This window comes from Hyperolius riggenbachi, chromosome 4 (assembly GCF_040937935.1).
Source record: "Hyperolius riggenbachi isolate aHypRig1 chromosome 4, aHypRig1.pri, whole genome shotgun sequence".
Classification (NCBI taxonomy): Eukaryota; Metazoa; Chordata; class Amphibia; order Anura; family Hyperoliidae; genus Hyperolius; species Hyperolius riggenbachi.
The window spans coordinates 331420736-331438909 of record NC_090649.1 but is presented as its reverse complement, the minus strand read 5'-3'; the positions used below and the strand labels follow the sequence as shown (position 1 = coordinate 331438909).

At 45.8% G+C, this 18174-nt stretch overlaps 1 protein-coding gene across 1 annotated transcript in view; it reads left to right on the top strand.

Annotated features, from left to right (window-relative positions):
* The first annotated feature begins 15270 nt into the window (after positions 1-15270).
* QPCT (glutaminyl-peptide cyclotransferase) overlaps positions 15271-18174 on the top strand; it is a 45252-nt gene continuing 42348 nt past the window's right edge. Inside the window, exon 1 of the mRNA XM_068231817.1 lies at positions 15271-15536. Within this exon, the coding sequence (XP_068087918.1) occupies positions 15444-15536 (93 nt within the window). The 5' untranslated portion in view covers positions 15271-15443. The remainder of the gene's footprint in view (positions 15537-18174) is intronic.

Sequence of the window (18174 nt, the reverse complement as noted above, 5' to 3'; positions counted from 1 at the left end):
GTGAGGGTGGAATGTTGTGGCCAGCAGCTAGTGATGGGTAGAATGTAGTGGCCAGCAGCTAGTGAGGGGTAGAATGTAGTGGCCAGCAGCTAGTGAGGGGTAGAATGTAGTGGCCAGCAGCTAGTGAGGGGTAGAATGTTGTGGCCAGCCGCTAGTAATGGGTAGAATGTAGTGGCCAGCAGCTAGTGAGGGGTAGAATGTTGTGGCCAGCCGCTAGTAATGGGTAGAATGTAGTGGCCAGTAGCTAGTGAGGGTAGAATGTAGTGGCTAGCAGCTGCTGATGGGTGGAATGTAGTGGCCAGTAGCTAGTGAGGGTGGAATGAAGTTGCCAGCAGCTAGTGATGGGTAGAATGTAGTGGCCAGCAGCTAGTGAGGGGTAGAATGTAGTGGCCAACAGCTAATGAGGGGTAGAATGTAGTGGCCAGCAGCTAGTGAGGGGTAGAATGTAGTGGCCAGCAGCTAGTGATGGGTGGAATGTAGTGGCCAGCAGCTAGTGATGGGTGGAATGTAGTGGCCAGCAGCTAGTGATGGGTAGAATGTAGTGGCCATCAGCTACTGATGGGTAGAGTGTAGTGGCCAGCAGCTAGTGATGGGTGGAATGTAGTGGCCAGTAGCTAGTGATGGTTAGAATGTAGTGGCCATAAGCTACTGATGGGTGGAATGTAGTGGCCAGCAGCCAGTGATGGGTGGAATGTAGTGGCCAGTAGCTAGTGATGGATGGAATGTAGTGGCCAGTAGCTAGTGATGGGTGGAATGTAGTGGCCAGCAGCTAGTGATGGGTAGAATGTAGTGGCCAGCAGCTAGTGATGGGTAGAATGTAGTGGCCAGCAGCTAGTGAGGGGTAGAATGTTGTGGCCAGCATCTAGTGATAGGTAGAATATAGTGGCCAGCAGCTAGCGATGGGTGGAATGTAGTGGCCAGCAGCTAGTGATGTGTAGAATGTAGTGGCTAGCAGCTAGTGATGGGTAGAATGTAGTGGCCAGCAGCTAGTGAGGGGTAGAGTGTTGTGGCCAGCCGCTAGTAATGGGTAGAATGTAGTGGCTAGCAGCTAGTGATGGGTAGAATGTAGTGGCTAGCAGCTGCTGATGGGTTGAATGTAGTGGCCAGTAGCTAGTGAGGGTGGAATGTAGTGGCTAGCAGCTAGTGATGGGTAGAATGTAGTGACCAGCAGCTAGTGAGGGGTAGAATGTAGTGGCCAACAGCTAGTGAGGGGTAGAATGTAGTGGCCAGCAGCTAGTGAGGGGTAGAATGTTGTGGCCAGCAGCTAGTGATGGGTAGAATGTAGTGGCTAGCAGCTAGTGATGGGTAGAATGTAGTGGCTAGCAGCTGCTGATGGGTGGAATGTAGTGGTCAGTAGCTAGTGAGGGTGGAATGTAGTGGCCAGCAGCTAGTGATGGGTAGAATGTAGTGGCCAGCAGCTAGTGATAGGTAGAATATAGTGGTCAGCAGCTAGTGATGGGTAGAATGTAGTGGCTAGCAGCTGCTGATGGGTGGAATGTAGTGGCCATTAGCTAGTGAGGGTGGAATGTAGTGGCCAGCAGCCAGTGATGGGTTGAATGTAGTGGCCAGCAGCTAGTGAGGGGTAGAATGTAGTGGCCAACAGCTAGTGAGGGGTAGAATGTAGTAGCCAGCAGCTAGTGATGGGTAGAATGTTGTGGCCAGCAGCTAGTGAAGGGTAGAATGTAGCGGCTAGCAGCTGTTGATGGGTGGAATGTAGTGGCCAGTAGCTAGTGAGGGTGGAATGTTGTGGCCAGCAGCTAGTGATGGGTAGAATGTAGTGGCCAGCAGCTAGTGAGGGGTAGAATGTAGTGGCCAGCAGCTAGTGAGGGGTAGAATGTAGTGGCCAGCAGCTAGTGAGGGGTAGAATGTTGTGGCCAGCCGCTAGTAATGGGTAGAATGTAGTGGCCAGCAGCTAGTGAGGGGTAGAATGTTGTGGCCAGCCGCTAGTAATGGGTAGAATGTAGTGGCCAGTAGCTAGTGAGGGTAGAATGTAGTGGCTAGCAGCTGCTGATGGGTGGAATGTAGTGGCCAGTAGCTAGTGAGGGTGGAATGAAGTTGCCAGCAGCTAGTGATGGGTAGAATGTAGTGGCCAGCAGCTAGTGAGGGGTAGAATGTAGTGGCCAACAGCTAATGAGGGGTAGAATGTAGTGGCCAGCAGCTAGTGAGGGGTAGAATGTAGTGGCCAGCAGCTAGTGATGGGTGGAATGTAGTGGCCAGCAGCTAGTGATGGGTGGAATGTAGTGGCCAGCAGCTAGTGATGGGTAGAATGTAGTGGCCATCAGCTACTGATGGGTAGAATGTAGTGGCCAGCAGCTAGTGATGGGTGGAATGTAGTGGCCAGTAGCTAGTGATGGTTAGAATGTAGTGGCCATAAGCTACTGATGGGTGGAATGTAGTGGCCAGCAGCCAGTGATGGGTGGAATGTAGTGGCCAGTAGCTAGTGATGGATGGAATGTAGTGGCCAGTAGCTAGTGATGGGTGGAATGTAGTGGCCAGCAGCTAGTGATGGGTAGAATGTAGTGGCCAGCAGCTAGTGATGGGTAGAATGTAGTGGCCAGCAGCTAGTGAGGGGTAGAATGTTGTGGCCAGCATCTAGTGATAGGTAGAATATAGTGGCCAGCAGCTAGTGATGGGTGGAATGTAGTGGCCAGCAGCTAGTGATGTGTAGAATGTAGTGGCTAGCAGCTAGTGATGGGTAGAATGTAGTGGCCAGCAGCTAGTGAGGGGTAGAGTGTTGTGGCCAGCCGCTAGTAATGGGTAGAATGTAGTGGCTAGCAGCTAGTGATGGGTAGAATGTAGTGGCTAGCAGCTGCTGATGGGTTGAATGTAGTGGCCAGTAGCTAGTGAGGGTGGAATGTAGTGGCTAGCAGCTAGTGATGGGTAGAATGTAGTGACCAGCAGCTAGTGAGGGGTAGAATGTAGTGGCCAACAGCTAGTGAGGGGTAGAATGTAGTGGCCAGCAGCTAGTGAGGGGTAGAATGTTGTGGCCAGCAGCTAGTGATGGGTAGAATGTAGTGGCTAGCAGCTAGTGATGGGTAGAATGTAGTGGCTAGCAGCTGCTGATGGGTGGAATGTAGTGGTCAGTAGCTAGTGAGGGTGGAATGTAGTGGCCAGCAGCTAGTGATGGGTAGAATGTAGTGGCCAGCAGCTAGTGAGTGGTAGAATGTAGTGGCCAGCAGCTAGTGAGGGGTAGAATGTAGTGGACAGCAGCTAGTGATGGGTGGAATGTAGTGGCCAACAGCTAGTGATTGGTAGAATGTAGTGGCCAGCAGCTAGTGATAGGTAGAATATAGTGGCCAGCAGCTAGTGATAGGCAGAATGTAGTGGCCAGCAGCTAGTGATAGGCAGAATGTAGTGGCCAGCAGCCAGAGTCGGGACAAGGTCCTTCAGCACCCAAGGCTGAGACACCAAACTGCGCCCCTCCATCCCTCCTACTCCAGCCATCACACACTGATTGCTATTAGACTTAAGCTGGCCACTAACGGTCCAATTTCTAGCGAAAAATCGTTCGAGCGATCAGAAATTCTGATCGGACGAAAAATCGTTCACTACACCATCAACTAACCAATCATTGCTTCCTATCTATCCCGACCACCAAGAAAATCCAAATTTTCGTTCGACGAAAATTCATTCGGGCGACATTTTTTTCACTCATTCATAATCGATTGTGTCCATCAATGGAGATTATTTACAACCAATCCGATCAGAATATCTGATCGCTCGAACGATTTTTCGCTAGAAATTGGACCGTTAGTGGCCAGCTTAAGAGGGCCACAGGGCCCACAACCTCCCCAACACATTAATCTCTAGTTATCTGGCTTGCAGTCACTGCTATGTATCCCCTTTTTTTATTTCTTTCTGCTTTAAACACAATTAGGAATGACAGCTGAATGAATTGTGTGCCCCCTCCTACTCTGCGCCCTGAGGCTGGAGCCTCTCCAGCCTATGCCTCGGCCCGGCCCTGCCAGCAGCTAGTGATAGGTAGAATGTAGTGGCCAGCAGCTAGTGATGGGTAGAATGTAGTGGCTAGCAGCTAGTGATAGGTAGAATGTAGTGGCCAGCCGCTAGTGATGGGTAGAATGTAGTGGCCAGCAGCTAGTTATAGGTAGAATGTAGTGGCCAGCAAGTTGTGATGCGTGGGCGGTTCGCGGACTATAGCATTGCTGCTAAAGTGGTGCTCAAGCAGACTATAACATTGCTGCTAAAGGGGTGCTCAACCACACTATGCAGGCGCCGTCCACCGAGAAGAGGTATTTTGGGATCTGTCACTAAGGATTCCCAATGACACAGACCAATGGACCAGTGGGAAATTTGAATCTCAGTGCTGGCGCTCCCAGTCAGTTGATGGTGGTTAGGCAATGTGGATGAGGGCGATATAACAAATTAAGAGGCAGAAGAATAGAAAACAAAGGAAAATGTTTGAAAATAGATGCAGATTAGAACACCGGACTTCTTAAAATATTATTTTACAGTGTTTTAATTTTTTACAGTTTATCCATCGTTGGTAGATAGATAAGGGGTGAAAAAGAACTATTACGGTATTTGGAAGGGCATAACTACTTAGTTTCCATCTCCTCCTGGGCACTGGAGGTGGGGATGAACACTGGCCCAAGGGTGCTTTGCGGATGGAGGTAGTGCTACCTCACACTGCAAGCTTCCCCTAATGTTAAAATAAATGTAGGTCTGTATTGGACAGACTGTCAGAACACCATGCTTGCAAGCTTTAACCTCCGGGCCACGTAAACTGCTTGACTTTTTAAGGGGTTAAACATTTTTTTTAATAAAAGAGTTTTATTTTTAATATATTTATTTGAGCTTGCAATGATGTTTTAAAACATGAAAATGCATGTTTAAAAAGCAGCACTGTTAGCTATTTACTGGCAATCACTGCAGTCCTTGCCTAGAACATAAAGCTCTGTATGAATGTCCAGAAATGACTTGGTGAATCCCCATACTCACACCCATGAGCACACTTAGGGCCCAGCTACACTATAAGCGCTTTTCTAAGCGCTTGTGATTGATTAGCGCTTTCTGAGCAATTCTTAAAAATCGCTCCCATTCACTCATAACAATTGTGGTAAAAATCGCCAAGATCAATCTGTGGCAATTTTTATGCGATTTTTATAAAAGTAAATGGGAGCGATTATTAAAAAGCGCTCAGAAAACGCTAATCTATCACAAGCGCTCAGAAAAGCGCTTATAGTGTGGCTGGGCCCTAACAGCTCATTTTTGAAATTCATTTTTTTTAGAATTACAAATACTGTGTATAACATAATTCACCCAGGGGCGTAACAATAGGCCCTGCAAAGTATGCAGCCGCAGGGGGAGGGGTTTAGAAGCCACAGGGGGCTCCATCCTGAGAGACTAACAACTAAGGGCAAGGCGAGAAAAAAAACTTTCTGCTCTCCGCACAATTGTTTTAATGACTGCATCTGCTCAGCCACTTAAAAGGAATCAAAATTTTGCATACAAAGATTTGTAGACAGTCCCTATTCAGTGTGCAACATGTTCTTGTGTACAACGCCCAGCCCCCCAACCTCTCTACTCCTCCCCAAGTGCTGCGTACTGTAGTGATGCTGGAGAAGTCTGCAGAGCCAGTTCTGCTCCATCAGAGATGGACAGAGTGAGTGTAATAAGTTGAGGCTGGGGGCACACTCGTCTGTCGGTTTTCTGTATGTGTTTTCTGCACACCATGGGCTTGATTCACTAAACCATAACAACTCATATCACGGCTGCGCTAGCATTTTTTTGCGAGCATTTTTTTGCGACTGCGCGCAAAAACGTGTGCGAAAACGCTAGCGTGGCCTTGATATGAGTTATCACGGTTTAGTGAATCAAGCCCTGATGTGTGTCTGTATAAGTGAAAACATGCACGTTTTACAATAGAAACTAATGTTATTAATAGCGAAAACACATTTAAGTGTGCACTAGCTCAACTGAATAACATTGGTTCTCCATTTACCTGTGCATAAGGGGCGGGGGGGGGGGGAGGGGGTGGTTGGTGTTGGGGGCCCCATCCCAAGTTTTGCAGGGGGGACCAGTGATTTTTAGTTACGCCCCTAAATTCACCATATAGTTAAAGTGAACCTTAAGCCTGTAAAAAAAAATGAGATGAACTCACCTGGGGCTTCCCTCAGCCCCCTGCTGCCGATCGGTGCCCACGCAGCTCCGCTCCGATGCCTCTGGACCCGCCGGCGACGACTTCCGGTTTCGCCGTCACCGGCCGACAGGCATGGGAACGCGAGTGATTGTTCGCGTTCCCAGCCTGTATATCGCCCCCTATGCTGCTATTGCGGCCAGGAGCATTAAAATAACTAGCATTAAATCGGAATTTCAGTCAAAATTTCCCCTCTTCTCCTCTTCTCTGACAGATTTGCTATTATGCTTTGTCATATGAACTGTTCCTCTGAACTTGAAATTGTTTGCCAGAAAAATGCATTCAATTGCAAATGACTGTCACTGCTAACTGCCCTGTGAAATTATGGAAATAGTTCTTTTAACACAGATGACATTATTATGGTGAAAAGATAGGTGGGATAACTATATGGGCAATAAGGAATATGAAGACAGGTTTTTAGTGTATGTTATGCCAGATTGTAATTCCACTTTAGATCTTATGTAAATAGTAATATCCTCTCCAGCATACATGTAAAAATGGCATCTGGGTAATTATGGCACCAGATCACAGGAAAAAGTACTGCCGAAAGGGCGCCCATGTAAGTCTGGCACTGTATCAAACGGTAAAGTATTGCCGATAGTTAGAATATCAGTAAACTTACTGATATTGAAATATCATCTTTCCTAACCTATCTCTCACACTGCATTCATTTGAAAAGGGTGCCTGGAAAAAAGAGCGCTTGATGCAGCCGAGAAATTTAAATTGAGTTATAAAAGAGCGCCGGATATAGCTGAGATGTTCTTTTTGGGCTATAAAAGGGTGCCAGATATAGCCAAGATTTTTCTCAGCTATGAAAGGGTGCCGGATATAGCCAAGATTTTTTTTCCGGTTATAAAATGGTGCAGGATATAGCTGAAAAAAGTTATATAGCTGAGAAAAGTGATTACTGTCACTTAACTAACTTTCCTACTCTCACCCAGAACCATCCTCTGGTGGTGCCTGACACTAAGACCCCCCTGGTGGTTCCTAAGTTTAAGACCCCCCCTGGCGGTGCATAACCGTTAGACAGCCCCCGGTAGTGCCTAATCGTAAAACCCCCTCTGGTGGTGCCTAACCCCCTGGTGATTTCTGGACCCTGAGACCCCCCCCCGGTGGTGCCCTGCTGATATAACCAATTTTTAGACGTGCTCCTTGTAGCCACATTATATATACATATATATATATATATATATATACATACAAAATCTCGGCTATATCTGGTGCCTTTTTATAGCCGAAAAAAAATCTTGCCTAAATCTGTCGCCCTTTTATAGCCGGAAAAAATCGCGACTATATCCAGCGCCCTTTTATAGCCAAAATAGCTGTGGTTAGCAGCAAATAAGATTTAAAGGAAACATCCAAGAACAAAAAAAAAGATCCACTTACCTGGGGCTTCCTCCAGGCCGTGGCAGCCGTCTTGTGCCTTCGCTGCAGAACTACTGCGCCTGCGCAGTACCGTCCTGACAACGTCGGCCGGACCACTTGACCCATGCGGTGGAGCACAGAAGACGCCGACCCAGAACCCGACCTGGCCAGGTGGGGTTCTGCAGCGGAGAAGACCGGGAGCCTCCGGAACTGCGGCGAGGGCACAGGACGGCTGCCACGGGCTGGAGGAAGCCCCAGGTAAGTGGATCTCTTTTTTTTTTTTGCTTGGACACTTACTTTAAGTCTGTGATAGCGCCCTTTTTACACAGATGGCTCAAGCGCAATTTTCAACTGATACCCTCTCATACTACCTTCCCCCCACCCACCTATGCCTAACACTAAACCTCCCCATCTACTTCTAACACTGACTCCCCCCCCCCCCCCCCATATATGCCTAACTTCTCTTTCTACTTTTAACAGAAGCGGTGTGTAACAGCCAATTGGAAGCTGGAGGGCCAAAAAACCCTGAATGCTGCTTACTCTTCCCCACCATAATATCCACTGCTGCTGTCAGAAGTTCTGCTATAGATTAGCTGAACCCGCAGCCCTAAATACTGCCACCGCTGCTCCCACTGCTAAGCCAAAGTTTGGCTATATAACAATGAACCCTGGTGCCTCCGGCAACAAAATTACTCAGTAGCGGCCACCGTAGCCGCAAATTACATTAAGATTTATTGCGGTTCCAAATCTTCCGAACGGGCCAAATGGCATAATTACCCATTTCACCCTATCCATCCTTTATAATGACTGTTACTTTAACACTGTACTTGTAAGACAGAAAGACAATTCTATTTATCCTTCCTTTTTACCAGGATGGAAGATTTGACGCAAATTGCATGTGCTTTGGTATAGAATGGGTAAAGTATAACCCATCATTTTAACATGTGCTAAAAATGAGTGCTTTGATTTTGTCTAATCTGCACTAAACTCTACACTAAATATTTTAAATTTTTTTATTAAAAGTACAAGATAAATTAACTCGATACTTCACAGTTGTGTTGCTGGAAGGAAAATTCATACCATGTTTTTATGTTCCATAAATATTAACTTTAAAATAAATTGTTATTTCTGTGGGGAATCAAACTTTGCAATCCCCAAATACGATTTCATAACTTAACTTTTCAGTAGTCAGCTACTCAAAATAATGCAACCTAAAACAATAGACATGGTGACAGCAAAAAATTACACGTCAGTGCTACTGCGTACTAAAATACAGATTCTGGTAATAGCAGCATTAGTACCAGTAGTAGTAGCATCAGCAGCAATTATACTATAAGGCCTGGTGCACACCAGAGGAGTTTTTTTGAGCGTTTTAAGTTTTTGGAACCTCCTGCTAATGTTATCGTATGTGTCTATGCACACTGGAGCGATGAGGTTTTGTAAAAAAAAAAACAATAGCATTACATTGGGAAGAGCTTTTGAAACCTCTAGCGTTTGAGGAGCTTTTCTGGTGTGTCTCAGCCCTAAGAACCAAGAAGACTCCATTAATTCCTTGCTGAGGAGCTATGGACAACATAGGGAGAAATACAGTATAAGGAGACGCCATTCAGAAGGAGGTTGAGAGAGAAAAATATTGTAAGGAGAAATTCAGAGGCAGATTAGCTTCTCGACTTGTTCAGGTCACTTATTGCCCAAAAGCCTTCCCATTACCTTTATTCCTTTCCCAAACTGAAAAGAACAAAGGCGGTTAGCTGGTAGTGAAAAAGAAGACTGCAAAGAAGAAAAGATTTTTGTAGTGCTTCTCTCTCATTTACTGTTTGCTGAGTGTGCTCAGCTCTTGAGAGTGTAATTCTGACAGCTCTGAAAATGCTTTGCAGCCACCAGAAAATCACTGGTTTCTTCTGTGATAATTCTGATCATTCATGGATATGTTTATGAATAATCATGAAGTTACGGAGGAAACTTATATACCTTTATGAGCGTGTTGGGATTACTGTCAGTTTGGTGCTGGATTTGAACAATTAGCATCAGGGAACCTGTGGAAGCCAGAAATTTTCCCGTCACTTATGTCAGTCGGAGCCAGTCTACGCAGTAAAAGTGCGCCCTCTATGTATCTCTCCAGCGGCTGCTGAAGAGATACACAAACAACACACTTACGTTAGACTGGCTCCGGCTGACGTGACGGGACCCTGTTCCCGAAGCTGCAGGCAGCAGGGGATGGCGGCGTGGGAGCGATCCGAGCGGATGGGGCTGGAGGAAGCCCCAAGTATGTATAAAACTTTTAATGTATTTAAAGGGACCCTGACCTCTAAATAAAAATGAAATTGGTACTCACCTGGGGCTTTCTGCAGCCCACCATAGGTCGGGAGGTCCCACGGCGTCCATCTGGCTCTTTTCCCTGGGCCTGTCCAGAAATGGCTGCCCTACGGCTCCCAGTGACACTGGGCCTGAGTGTCGGGCTCCTCTTCCTTAAACGTCACGGCTGTCGTCACCACGCCAGCCGTCTCGTCTCATCACAGCGGCCGGCGTGACAGTACTGCGCATGAGTAGTTTAATCGCGCATGCGCAGTACTGTCACGCCGGACGCCGTGATGACGCGAGGCGGCCGGCGTGGTGACGACAGCCGTGACGTTTAAGGAAGAGGAGCCCGACACTCGGGCCCAGTGTCGCCGGGAGCCGCCGGGCAGCCATTTCTGGACAGGCCCAGGGAAAAGAGCCAGATGGATGCCGTGGGACCTCCCGACCTAAGGTGGGCTGCAGAAAGCCCCAGGTGAGTACCAATTTCATTTGTTATTCAGAGCTCGGAGTCCCTTTAAGCTCTGAGTCACTTTAAGGCACGCTCCTATCTAAGGAAGGCACGCTCCTTACATTGCAGCGAGCTCTGCTATGTAAGGCATGCATAGTGGTCGCTCCTTCACATTACTGTGCACTGCTTTAGCTGCTTTAGCAGTGCAGCTTGATAAAGCAAGCCTAATATTCCTTTCTGTGAAGATTCAGGCTATACATAAACAGTAATATATTTGTTACTAAGTGGCTTCACACCTCTCACAACAATTACTGTGTAGGAAGGGTTTGTTATTTGGCTTCAGTGCGTTTTGGCTGGAGAGATTCATCTGGCCTGGTGATGGTTATTTGGAGAAACAACAATTTTGTTGGAGCAGCAAAATGGCCAGAAACAGCCCTGCAGGAACATAAAATAACTTTTTTTTTTTTACCCAATTACTGTGTTTACTTCGTTAAAACACATTTGGTGTTGTTATTACTTTTAACAGTCAGTCAGTGGGCATGGAGTCAAAGGGTAATGTCACACAAAACTTGGCAACTGCAACTAGTCACAGCTACTAAAGCTTTGCACACAGCTAGACGGTTCTCAGCCGAGGTGTCAGGATTCTAGCATGTGTACAGCGACCCCCGACCCCTTGATGTGTCAGACAGTGAGACATCCATCCGGTGAATCATCTCTGCTGAGGGCATTCTTCCCCTACTCACTCTGCACGTTCCATCATTTGCCACGCTGCCATCCCCCCCACTATAGCAAGAGTACATAACTCTTCCCCGAACTGTTGTCTGAGGGATCATGTCCCGATCCTTGTGGGCTACACTATAGCAAGAGTACAGAACTCTTCCCCGAACTGTTGTCTAAGGGATCATGTCCCGATCCTTGTGGGCTACAGTGCCCCTCCCCACTATAGAAAGAGTACAGAACTCTTCCCCGAACTGTTGTCTGAGGGATCATGTCCCGATCCTTGTGGGCTACACTATAGCAAGAGTACAGAACTCTTCCCCGAACTGTTGTCTGAGGGATCATGTCCCGATCCTTGTGGGCTACAGTGCCCCCTGCCCACTATAGCAAGAGTACAGAACTCTTCCCCGATCTGTTGTGTTAAGCCTCATCTACACGGTACAATTTTACATCAGATAGATGGATCTGTTAGATAGATCTAATAAGAAATTGCATTGTGTGTAGATGTCCAAATTGTTTCAGATCAATTTTGCGATAGATTTTGCTTTGATAATTTCCCCAAATCTATTGCAAAATCTAACGCAATGCAAATGGACCGGTTGGAAATTATCTTATAGATCCATCTAATAGATCTGATCTGATGGAAAATTGTACCGTGTAGATGAGGCTTAGAGATCATGTCCCGATCCCTGCAGCCTACAGTGCTCATCCATGTGTTGTTAAAGAGACTCTGTAACAAATTTTTCAGCCTTAGTTCTTCTATCCTATAAGTTCCTATGCCTGTTCTAATGTGCTCTGGCTTACTGCAGCCTTTGCTAATTGCACTGTCTCTGTAATAAATCTTATCTCCTTTCCTCTGTCGTGTCTGTCGGGCGTAGGCTTGAATGTGTGGAATGTGCAGGGCTGCTTGTGATTGGATAGAAGCGATACACACCCTCTGCAGGCCCCCTGCACACTCTGTATGACTCACACACTCTGTTTATGTGAGCCTATCACAAGCTGGTTAGTTTGTTTGTAAACACTGCCTAAAACTGTTAATTACAAGCCAGGATTGCAGCAGAGAGTGGCAGAAACAGCACAGAGGGGCACAGGAGAAAATAAGGAATAGAATGGTATGCTTTTTAGTGTAAGAATATTAGAGTACAGATTCTCTTTAAGCAGTTGCTACATTTCATGCAATGCAGTTTCTAACAGTTAGGGCCATTTTACACTAGAGCGGATGCAAAATGGAAATGGAAGCGCATCTGCTAGGCGGATGCATTCCCGTCCGTTTAAATCAGCTTGCAACAATTGATACCGTCCGATCCGCGTCTGCTTCGATCACGTGACCTGCATCGATCATATCCGCCTACCTATATGCATCGTCGCTCACCTGTCCCGCCGCTGCTCGGTCCATCTATATTCATGCTCAACATAGGTTGCATTAAGGTGGGTACACACATCAGATAAAAGTCTTTGGAAAATTAAATATCACAGACCAATTTTACCTCCTTCCATGTAGTATAAGAGCCATACTCTACACAGTCTATACTATGGAGCTGAACTTCCCATCAGATAAAAATCTTGGCAAAATGCTGCACACAAAGATGCTGTACACATGCAACAGATCAGTATCTGCAAAAGATCAGTTCCTGCAAAAGATCCGTTCCTGCAAAATGCATTCATAGTCTATGACATCTGCAAATCTCATACACATCTTGTTTAACTGACATTCATCTGCAGATCAGACAATTATCTGCCGATCTGAAGATCCATCCTGGTGGATCTGATCTGCAGATAATTGTCCGTTAAACAAGGTGTGTATGAGATCTGCAGATATCATAGACTATGAATGCATTTTTCAGGAACGGATCTTTTGCAGGAACAGATTTTTTGCAGATACTGATCTGTTGCATGTGTACAGCATCTTTATGTACAGCATCTTGCAAAGGGGGTAAAATTGGTCTGTGATCCTTCATTTTCCAAAGACTTTTATCTGACGTGTGTACCCACCTTTAGGCTGATTCTCAGCGATTGGGAGAATTTTCATTGGTCCACCATGAACCAATGAGAATTCTCCCTGTTTCTGAGGGTTCCCATTGGTCTTTTGCAGCCCAATGGAGATTCCCATGCTTGTTCCAGCTACCGAGCTCTGTATGAGGGACCGAGCGGCAGCGATCAGCAGCGGGACATGTGAGAATTACATAACGGCAGTGATCGAAATGGATGAAGCGGACGCAGCAACTAGCCTAGTGAGAACGGACATTGTCCATTCTCACAGACTTTCATGACTGCACTCTCTGATGTTTCCATACATGTGCAGAGATTCACCACTGAACCACAGTGCATGGTTGTCTGCATTTTGAGGGGATTTGCGCCCACAATCCCATTCATTATAATAAATGTGATTGCAGGCGCCACCCGCGGGAGAGTCACATGCAATGTAGAGCTGCACTGATGCACGGCTCCTGCGCTGCATAGTGGAAACGAGCCCTAATGCAACCATATACAGTGTTTCACCATTTTATACTGACAATCAGCACTGCATAAAGCAATAGACAATCCGCACTAAATCACCTGATCAAACATCCATCTGGCAACTCACGGACCTGATGAAAAATTTGCTACTTACTATTCAAATGCAGAAGCCACGACCTATCACAGCCCACCAAGTATACTGTAGGGCAGACATGCTCAATCATCCCTCTGCCACTCTGGATTATCTGGATAATCATTGCTATAGTGGTTCTCTGCACACTTCTACATGTGCAGTACTACTACACGTAGCAAAACGCTCCCAGCCACGGGAGCTTGATTGAGTGAAGCACGTTAGCATTCTCGCAAGCCCAGAAGCCGCCGGCCGATACAGGGCTGACAACACGACTCCAGAAAAAATTGGAACTGCGGGTGTTACTGTTAAGCGCACATGTTAACAGGTACAAAGAAGAATACTTTTTATCGTCAGTGTGCTTCACTATACTTCACTGTTTGCGACGTAACATGGCGGTAATATGCGATACAACTTTTTTGTGAACCTTAGAGGCGTTTCAAACCACAGGCACTAAAGGCGGTCACCTCCACTAGTCAGAGCTCTCTGGAATGGCGTTTTACATTTTCTGGAAGTCCAGGGGAAAAAAAGTTTATTTTCCCTTTCCTGAGAGACTGACAACTAAGGGTGCGGACAGAAAAAGCTTTCTGCTCTCAGTACAATTGTTTAAATGACTGCAACTGCTTAACCACTAATAAGGAATCATACAAAGTTTTGTAGGCAAAGATTTGTATACAGTCCCCATTCAGTTTGCAGCAGGATCTTGTGTACAGTGCCCTGCCCTCAGCATCTTCAGTCTTTTCCCAAGTGCTGTGTACTGTAGTGAAGCTTGAGGAGTCTGCAGAGCCAGTTCTGCTCCATCAGAGGATGACAGCGTCAGTGTAATAATAAGCTGGGACTGGGAGCACATTTGTCATTTTCTGTGTGTTTTTCTGTAATCATTTTCTGCACACCATGTGTGTCTGTGTGTGGGAAACCACACACGTTTTATCACAGAAGCTAATGTAATTGATAGAGAAAATGCATGCAGTGCTTCACTGCTATCAGTTTTTATATGCACAGGAAAAACACATTCAAGTGTGCACTAGACCAGTGTTTCTCAACATTTTATAAGTGTGTACCCCTTTTAAAACCCTGTACTCATCGAGTACCCCCTAGCATAGTAAACATGATCACAAGTACCCCTTGACAAATATATATTTAATCGTAGTACATGATAATTGGTTCTAAACAATGTGCAAGCATTTATTATTGCTTTTAAGTAGCTAAAATACTAATTTGATGTTGTTTAAATAAGAATTATAATTTTCTAAATCTCTAAATTTGTTATTCTTGGTTAAGTATATCAAGCCCGAGTACCCCCTGGACCCATCAGAAGTACCCCCTGGGGTACGCGTACCGCATGTTGAGAACCTAGGCACTAGACAATCGATTAACATTGGTTCTCAGTTTTCCTGTGCAAAAAACACTCAAACAGACAAGTGTGCTAGACTCAAACAAGTTCCTATATAATAGATGGATATTTGGATTGCATATAGTTTTATTTCATTATTTTACAAGCCATAAATCACTACCAACGACTGATATAACTAACCAAACTTGAAGGCTCAGATTGTTCCCATATAGACTGTTCGTGCAAAATTGCTGATAAATAGAAGCCATAATTTGAAACTTATGTTTCAGGTCACATCTGATGTGTGCACCAAGATGACGTAGAATTATTTGCAGAGTACATCCGTGGGTAGACTTGGTGCATGTATCCCATTTGCACACCTCCCACATCTGGAAGAGACATGTTCCCCGCCCATCTCTGACTTCTTTCCTCCTGCAGTGAGGGGCATTATAACCGGAGGGGAATTGCTGCTTATTGGGTTAGGAATGCTGGCTGTCTCCCGGCGTAGATAAAGATTATCTTGAGGGAAAACAGAAGCATGGCTGTCTGCCTGGCGGCGCTGCTCTACCTATGTCTTCACCACACTTCTGTCACAGGCCAGTACGGAAATGCTCAGTGGACAGCAGAAAAAGTGAGTGAACACTTCTGTTCAGCAGTAGCAGACAAGACATCATTATTAGAGGCTGTATTTTTCTGTAAGGACACGTCCGACCTTGTTGATGTAGGAACAGACTTCCGAAAGTCGCCTTTCATTCATGAAGGGGTAACAGTTCCAGTAAACTCAACTGGTGCGCCGCATCACTTGAGAATGTGTTACATTGTATGTATGGCAGACAGACAGGAAAAGCTGTCTATTTATGTTGGAATTTGAAGGGGACCTCACATGGGAGCTGTGTAATGAGTAACAGCCATGGATCTCTACAGTATGATTGCATATGATTTTAATATGTGTATCTGGCATGTTTGCACATTCATACTTAATTGCTTAAATCAGATTGCGAAAGAGGGAACTGTCACTGATGGGAAGTGAGTGGTTGCTTAGCAACTCACCACATACAGTGCTTTACAGAGGAGGGGGTAGGATGGCGTTATCCTTCATCAACGTCATAGTGGTGACCCAGTTCATAAAAAAAGAAAAACACTTCTGCTTTGCCACAGGAGGAAGGGGATATTGGATGATTTGTAGGCTAATCATCTGCTTTGGGCATATGTGCTCTTTAGCAGGAATTAGGGCACAGGTCATGGACACTTTATTTGCCTTTATACACTCTGGTTTTACTGCATGACCCTGATAGATTAGTATTTGTTAAGGAATTGATTTGTTACTTGCATTGGTAATTGTTGATGCATACATAAGGTTATGGTAAGCCTGTCCGCAAAGTATAATGCAAATTGCATAAGTTGATGCAGTGCAGGCACCTACAGGCACTGTCACTTTTCTATGAGAACAACACAATGATGGTGCTGAAACCCAGGTAGCAAAATTATTTAGGAAAGTCATGACCACTCCACTTTCTGAGACATATAGTTGGCCAATAAAACTAGAAAACAAAATGCTGGGTTTAAGGTGCCCATTTGTGATACAATCTAGATTGCACAATCTTACGACTTATATGTAATATAATGGACTACTTAAAGTGTCCATTCAAATTATGTTCACTCAGTTTATCTTCCTAATATATAGATTTGGTAAGATTGTACGATCTTAATTGTATCATTGATGGAGTTCTTAAGGCAAGATGGATAGTTCGTCTCCGGTGAGTAGTCAGTATTTGCATATTAGAGCAAAGTAAACCAGTAGGATATAGGTATAGGAATAGTAGGCGATAACTAAAAATGTATGCAGACATGTTAGGACCCATGCTTTATTTGCACACATACAGTACAAGTGTGTTTTAATATGTTTCTGTTAAGCATGGTATAAACAAGCGGTGTGTGTTATGTGTAGGCGTGCATCTCTTTTTGATGGCAGCTTTATTTAGCTCACCATAAACCAGATGAGATACCGCAGTCAGATGCATGTGTACTCATCCATGCCAATAACTGTGACCTAACCATCCTTTAGTGACACTAAAATCACAAACCGTGCAGAGAAGTAGGAAGAAGTATCCGGGGAAGTATCCGAGGCCTCCACACCTTGTATGTCAATTGTTATGGGGATGAATTAAAGGTTATTTAGCATCATTGCTGCATTTGGTGCCTGGATACTTCTCCCTACTTCTCTGCACGATTTATGGTCTATTGATCTGGAGGCACAACCATTGTAACCTGCTACCCCCTACAAGTCTGCAGTCCCTAAGCATCTTGTGCCAATCAACCTCTTTCTGTTATTGAACTAAAATCACAAACACTGGTTTGCACGACAGCCAGGGGCCTCAGTCTCTCTCACTGGACGGGGGCCCCTAAACCACCATGCGATACCTAGAGGGAAATGCAGGCGAGCCCTGGATATCTCACTTCCAGGGACTTCACCCCCATTGCCTCTAAACTGAATGCTAACTGCAACACACACAATTGCTCACTACCAGTTCAAGCAATTTCCTACCTTTATCTGGTCAGCAGACGCCAGTCAGCCAATCAGGTGTACGGTCACACACCCTTTGCCTTCCATACCAAATCTAGCAGGAGTCGCATAAATTAGCCGTCAGGTGGGAGGCTTCAGTTGGACGTAATCGTTGATTACATCTTTTACAGGGACCGCCGCGTGTAGGCATCTCCCACACAGTCCCCTCCCTAACCACTCACCTGTCAACCGCACTCTGGAAGCTGCAAAAAAGAAATTTAAAATCACAAACACTGGTTCGCACGACAGCCAGGGGCCAGTCTCTCTTAAGGGGCCCATACACCTAACGATTTTCCTGCCGATATACAGCCGTTTCGATCACTGTGAAATCGCCGCGCACACCGCTGACAGAGCGATTGATTTCCGTCCGAAATCGATCGTTCCCGTTGATTACCATCGACCCATCCATGCGAAAGATTTTTCTCGGTTGCCGTCGGGTCCGGAGTGCGTCGTTAGCGGCGTTCGAATGCCCGACGACCGATGCAATACAGCGGGTATACATTACCTGTTCCGGCCGGGTCAAGTCCCCTGGTCTTCTTCTCCGCTTCGGGCTCCAGACCGTTTCTTCTCCATTTCGGGCTCCAGAGCTACACAGAAGTTCCTGTCCCGGCAGGAAGTTTAAACAGTAGAGCGCCCTCTACTGTTTAAACTTCCCATGGACAGGAAGTTCAGTGAGCGGAGCGGAGAAGAAGACAGCGGGGACTCG